Source organism: Trachurus trachurus (assembly GCF_905171665.1).
Source record: "Trachurus trachurus genome assembly, chromosome: 7".
Lineage (NCBI taxonomy): Eukaryota > Metazoa > Chordata > Actinopteri > Carangiformes > Carangidae > Trachurus > Trachurus trachurus.
Window position 1 is genome coordinate 16,391,075 of NC_139901.1, and position 7,012 is coordinate 16,398,086.

The following is a 7,012-nucleotide window of genomic DNA, read 5'->3' on the forward strand; positions in this document are numbered from 1 at the left end:
CTACACTAGCATGAGATTACACACAGACACGGGCACACTGTACGCCAACTGGATTAGGCAGTAAACAAAAAGATTATTGCGTCACATGGTGGCCCCTGCAAATGGTGCCTGTCGGTAACCTACTCCCCCCTTTGAGATATCCCATCATTCATTTGGAGTGGGCGTAGGCTCACGCAGCAGCAGCATCACAATGGTTCAGCTCCTCCCTGCTGTATCCTGGGGAGACGGAGGGGAGGGAGAGATAGAGAGAGGATCAGGGTCAGATGAAGTCTGAGTGACGAAGGCGGTGTGTGCAAATGAAGGGAAGAGTGTGTGTGCATGTGTGTGAGAGTGGACGAATCAGGGAGGGTTAGAGAGTGAGGGGAGAGGGGGGGGTTTGCACGCGCGCATGTGTGTGCATGTGTGTGCATGTGTGAGAGAGAGATAGGAGGAAATTCAGACAGGAGGAGGAAGGGGACATAAAGAGAGGAAGGAAGAGGGGGGCAAGAGGAAAAAGACAAGACAAGGGGACCCAGACTGAGAGGGAAGATGGCTGAACCAGAGCTGAAATCACGGAGCAGGGAGAGCGTTGCTAAGGCGGCAAGCCAGGAGAAGATGGGGGGTAGGTACAGTGCACGCTCACACTCCTGTAGATACCACATGGTGCAGTGCTGCATTAATCCACCATGCGCTCTGAGGCAACAATGCCTGATGCAAGAGTGCATTCAGGCTCATGTAGCTATGGAGATACATCTTGCTGATTTAGTTAGGTGTGTGTGATGATGATGATGATGATGATGATGATGATGATGATGATGATGATGATGATGATGATGATGATGATGATGACAGGTGACTGTGGAGGAAAGTGACATGTTTAATAAAAAGCCGATCTTGTTCTGCCTCACCCTTCACTGGGCCTTAACACAGTTCGACATGATGTGGTCTGTGTTTACAGAAACAGAAGGAGGGGTAAATCAGGGAAAAGAGGTGTCATTCATCAGAAACTGGTTTTATATTTAGTCCCGATGAGTCTGTAAGACCTCATCTTATACTGTCTTTACCAGGGATCACGTGAAATTCAGTATTGAGAATGTACAACCTGGATTTATGTTAGAAAAAACTCTACACAGAAAGATTATTGGCAAAATCAAATGCAAAACTCTTGTCACATAGTCTGCTGTCCTCTTTCCCTCAGCAGCTGTGGCTGACCCAGACCAAGATGGTCTGATTGTGGAGCAGCCAGCCTCTCCATCTACCCCCATGGTCTCTGCTCCCACTGCCACCAGCCCCACCGATGGCTCACCTGCCAAAGCGGAGAAGATTGAACTCAAACGCAGCATCACCCTCTTCAACGGTGTGGGAATGATCATAGGCACCATCATCGGCTCGGGCATTTTCGTCACTCCAACAGGTGTTATCAAAGAGACGGGCTCAGCCGGGCTCTCCCTGATCATCTGGTCTGCTTGTGGAGTGGTATCTACCATGGGTGCCCTATGCTACGCCGAGCTGGGCACAACCATCGCTAAGTCAGGAGGAGACTACACGTACATCTTAGAAGTGTACGGCGAACTAGCGGCCTTTCTGAAACTGTGGGTGGAGATGCTCATCATTCGGCCGTCGTCACAGTATGTGGTGTCACTGGTGTTTGCAACCTATCTCCTGAAACCTCTCTACCCACACTGTCCTGTGCCGGACAGTGCTGCCAAGCTCATTGCCTGCCTGTGTCTTAGTGAGTGGGTTACTTTACCTCTACAGACAAACAATTTAAAACATATGTTGGATGCATTTCATCCCATTTCTTTATTCCTCTCATCCCTGATTCTCCTCTGTGTTTACTGTTGTTATCTCCCACCCTCTGCAGCATCCCTGACGTTTGTCAACTGTATCAGCGTCAGAGCGGCCACCAAGGTACAGGACTTGTTCACGGCCTCCAAGTTGGTAGCTTTGGTCATCATCATCCTCTTTGGCTTCATTCAGATTTCCACAGGTGAGTCCTCTTCACTCACAGACTGACTGACAGACAGATCCTCACAGACACTGACAACAGAACCACATGAACTTCATTTTCAGGGATCTTTGTGAATCTGTAAAGTAGTACATCTGTAAGGTAGTCCTTACTCAGCTTTGGATAAACTGCCTTACCAACATCTGGGTTTTAATCCAGTCTCCTTTATCCACATTATTTCTGTTCAGTATACATTTCTTCAACCTCCCCTTATTTGATGTTAAACAGACAGGTTAGATAATTTAATATGTATATAAAAAAAGCAACTTTTGTGAAATTTAATAGTAGTATAACAGTGTGTTTTGGTATATTATGCATAATTATACCAAACATATTTTTTAATGATTTACCAATTTATCAAACAGTATAAAAGTATATGTTAACGATCAGTAAATAACACCACATGATGTGAATGTTTTATACACTCACAGTAGTCTCTCAACAAACATTGCTTCCCTTACCTTCCATTCCCCTTCTTTTCACTTTTGTTAGTGTAATAATTAAATTATAGACAGTAGGATTCCAATTTTAAGATTTCATATAGCCTAATTATTCACATCAGTCTTTCATCTTTACGTACAACAAAACCTCCTTGCACTGAGGTGGGCTTTATTTATTTATTTTTTGGTCTCTAATGATCAACTAATTGTTGACCAACACTAATGTGCTCAACCAAGCAGACTGCCCTCCTTTCAGTTTGTTTGCACAGTTTGCCGAGTCCGAACACAAGGCTTTTCTGTCTTCAGCCATGTAATTGAGTCCGAGTGAGTGTGCACACTGTGCAGCCATGTGCACGTGTGTCAGTGTGGGTGTAAATTGAATTTGAACATTACTGAGAATAATTGGTTTGATATATCACGCATTTGTGCAAAATGTATCACATACGGTAGAATAGATTTAAATATAAAGGAAAATGTGGACTATTATGAAACATCAGTGCAATAGATTTTCTTCCATACAGAGAGAAAGACAGTTGGGCTGATGATGTGGTTCACATGTGAAATGTCTGCTCCGTACTCCTCCGTATGTATGCTTTGCATTTCTAAAATAGCCAAGTGACTGATTCTGCTCCAGTCATGCAGTTCAAAATGAAAGAGCGCGAAGAGAGGAAAGAGTGTTTGCTCCATGCTACATCTGCTGCTCTCCCCCTCTTTTGCAAAGCCATGCCCACCACCATTGTGCTCTACACTGTGTTGCCATGGAAACAGGGCGGCAAAGGCTTGCCGGCTGTCTTTCAGAGGACTGAGTGAGAAAATAATGTGTGTATAACAGGCCTCACGGAAAGAAAAGTCATTACCATCTGAAAACGACAGGTAGAGGAGGGAATCACGCAGAAGCAAGACTTTAAGCTGCCCTCGCTGATGATGTAGCCTACCTGTTTTGGTAACTGCTGTGCGAGCAAATGGGTTTACTGAGGTTTGTGCCTCAAAACCTATTTTTTTTGCTAATTTCTAGATGCAGATGGCATTTAAAAATTATATTTTCCCTACATCAAAGGAAATGCTCAAACCCAGAGTTGAAACGCTGGAGATAAAATCCTGAACTGGCTGCTGGTTGAAAATGTCAAGCAGCAACAGACAGACTGTGCGCAAGAAGTCAAACAGTGACAGAAGCCCTAATGAGAATCCATTTAATATCTATGAAACCGCATAAAAATTTAATGGACAAGTGTAAAAAGAAATACATATAGTGTAACTGCTCATTTTTTCTATGTGTGCAGGTGATGTGCCGTACCTGGCACCAGACAAGGCTTTTGAAGGTAGCAAATTTGGAGTTGACAACATTGTCTTGGCTTTATACAGTGGACTCTTTGCTTTTGGAGGCTGGTGAGGCATTTGTGACCTGTTTCATGAATTGTGCATTTATTTCGTAATACACATGATTTTTCATGTTTTCCACAACCCTAAAATAGAACTATTTGTTTTATTTTTTCCTAGGAATTACCTGAATTACGTAACCGAGGAGATGATCGATCCAGAGAGGTGACTTAAATGTGATGAAGGTTGTTTTGAGGATTGTACAGACCCTCCTGTAAATATTTGCCACCAATACCCTTATCCATGTCTGAGCTTGTTTGCTCTCAGCTGGTTGCATGGGAATTCAATATAGAGGGGCTAGACAAAGCAACAGGACCATACATGTAAACTAATACAATATAATATCAACTTCAAAAAGTCTGTAGAGATGAATCCTCAGCAGTTGCAACAAACATTGAACATTATAAACTCACATTGGACTGGATTGCATGATTAGATATTCCAGTTGTTTTGTCTATCTTTTTTATGCTGTTTCAAATACTGCATTTTGCTGAGCTGCATGTATCACTGAGCACAACTAACCCTCCAAAAAATACATGAAACTGTATGATCAAATTTGCAGTTGAATTGCACGAAACCGAACACAAACTCAATCACCAATCTCATAAATAGTGGAACAGAAAACAAATATGTTGTTAATGGGTTTGTCTTTTAAATGAATTGTGAACTTTTCCCCTGTAGGAACCTGCCCTTGGCTATCATTATATCCATGCCTATAGTGACAGTGGTGTATGTCCTGACCAACCTGGCCTACTTCACCACCATCTCACCTGAAGTTATGGTCGAGTCTGAGGCTGTTGCCGTGGTGAGCATTACCTCTGTCATACGGTTATGAGACAAAACAGCTGCCTTCATATATTATGCTACAGAGTGTAATGTTTTGCAGAGTTTTGGGGAGTACCACCTTGGTGTGATGTCCTGGTTGATTCCTGTCTTTGTGGGACTGTCCTGCTTTGGAGCTGTCAATGGATCCCTCTTCACCTCTGCAAGGTGTGTGAGGATAATTATTGAATATCAATAGCATTTTACACAACACAAGACATGTTCTGAACTTAGGGTTGGAAACCAAGCTTTCTTTTGCAATGATTAAACTGGAGTCATGATGTTTGAGAACAGGATACACAACCTTAAGGGGTGAATGCTCAAAAATGTTGGAGGAATGTCAAGTTTCAGGTGGGCAAAAGGAGCTTATTCCAAAATCTGAAGCTGTTATTGGTTGGACACTTTATCTAGGCCAACTATTTCATCACAAAAAAGCTATGAAAGAGCTTTCTTTCTTCTAGGTTGTTCTATGCTGGAGCTCGAGAGGGTCAACTCCCTGCTGCTCTGGGATTGGTTCACACAGACCTTTTCACACCAGTGCCGTCCCTAATCTTCACAGTAAGACTCCAGCTACTACACAGAGATTCAGTTACTTTTGCGTTTTTAAAAACCATCACCATTAAACTCTGACACTTAGAATCCTGCAAGTAAAAAAGCAATGTCCACAAAAAATATCTTTAAGAAATTCACTGTGTGTGTTGTTGCCGGTGTATGGGAGACTGATATTGTCTTTTATTCCTTTTCCCTTATACCAGTGTTTGCTGTCCATGTTGTACGCCATCTCCCAGGACATCTTCTCTGTCATCAATCTTTTCAGCTTCTTCACATGGTTGTGTGTCGGTATGGCCATTGCGGGTATGGTCTGGCTGCGCCTTACCAAGCCTGACCTCAGAAGGCCCATCAAGGTAGAGCACCCATGTCTGAAAAGTTGTATTTACAGGTGGTAAAAACTTGTAGAATTGAATTGCAGATGGATGAAAAGTACATCTTTAAGAAGTTGAGACAAATGATGCAAGACCTTGACTCAAAGTGAGCCTCGGTCAGTCTGCCTATAACACAAACATGTCTCCTGGTTTCATAAAACCTTTCACTTTTTTATGAAACAGCTATTGTATCACTGCTCTTGTTATTGTTTGGATGTGGAACCGTACTGTGATTTCAGGATGGGAGTGGTACTTGCATGAATACACAGCTCTTTGTTTCTGGTTCATCAGTGGGATATTTCTTTAGTTGACTGGAGTCTTTCATCTCTCCTTTGAACCTGAGTGCTCTCAGCACAATTGTTTTATAAGAATAAAATGAAGCGGTTATCTTCATGAGACAAAACAATCTTTTTCATCTAAATTTAGCTTCTGTCCGAACAACAGTCTTTTCTTTATCTCATCATGATCAATATTTTAGGTACTGCCAATTTAATAATGCATAATGATAAAGTCTGGGATAATTTTGATAACTTTAAATGTTACTGTTAGAAACTTACCAAGAATTTTTATTAGTAAATCATTGATTTTTTTTTGTTTTTTGTTTTTGCGTTTTGTATTGTTAATATGAATCAGCAAAGTACTTAGTTATATTCTACTGGTTTTAACTGAGGATATCATAATATACAGTACACAAACAACTAAACAAGACCATGAAGCAACTTCAACCACTTCTGTATCATTATCAATTCTCTCAACATCATTAGTTATCCCCATAGATCACTGCATCACTCGTACAGAGAATTGGCAGACGTTGATATTTTATATGAAAAGACATAATACCTTTCAGTTCCTATATGATGTCACTTTGCAGCAAAATACTAGTGATAACAATGGTATTTTATTAACTGCCCATCATTTTAAGTAGGACACCTTCATCTTCTGTGCTCTCTCACTGCAGGTGTATTTATTCATCCCTGTGACTTTCGTTCTGGGCTGTGTCTTCATGATTGTCGTGTCTTTCTGGGCGGCTCCATTTGAGTGCCTGGTAGGCAGCAGCATTATTCTCACAGGCATCCCAGCATACCTACTGGGCTACAAGTGGAAGAAACCCCATGTGGTCAGGAAGATGCTGGGTGAGTGTGACATTTAAGTTTTTTTTCATAGTGTCTCTGTCTGTTTGTCTAGGCCAGGCGAGAGACACTTTCATTACAGTGTGTTATGTGAGAATGTGTATGTGTATGCTGCCGCGGGCAATGGTACATTTCATTTGTTTATAAAGTCAGCATGAGAGACTCGAACCAACGTGTTGATCTGACGGCATTTGATCTGCAGTGACCTAGCTAAGGAAAATAAACATGCATAATATTATGAGTTGTTTCTCCTCAGAAATCTTCACCATGTTCTGTCAGAAGATCTTCATGTCTGTTCCTGAGGAGAGGGGGCAACGTGAGGCGGCTGAGTAA

General features: G+C 42.0%; 1 protein-coding gene across 1 annotated transcript; it reads left to right on the plus strand.

Moving 5' to 3' along the window:
• Positions 1-528: 528 nt before the first annotated feature.
• Positions 529-7,012, plus strand: LOC310989076 (large neutral amino acids transporter small subunit 1-like; the record flags this gene model as incomplete). The annotated part of the gene is made up of 11 exons (XM_083975968.1): positions 529-601; positions 1,178-1,711; positions 1,844-1,969; positions 3,708-3,813; positions 3,925-3,969; positions 4,486-4,609; positions 4,691-4,794; positions 5,088-5,184; positions 5,382-5,531; positions 6,508-6,682; positions 6,936-7,012. 11 exons carry the CDS (start codon positions 529-531, stop codon positions 7,010-7,012), a joined length of 1,611 nt encoding a protein of 536 aa, XP_083832094.1.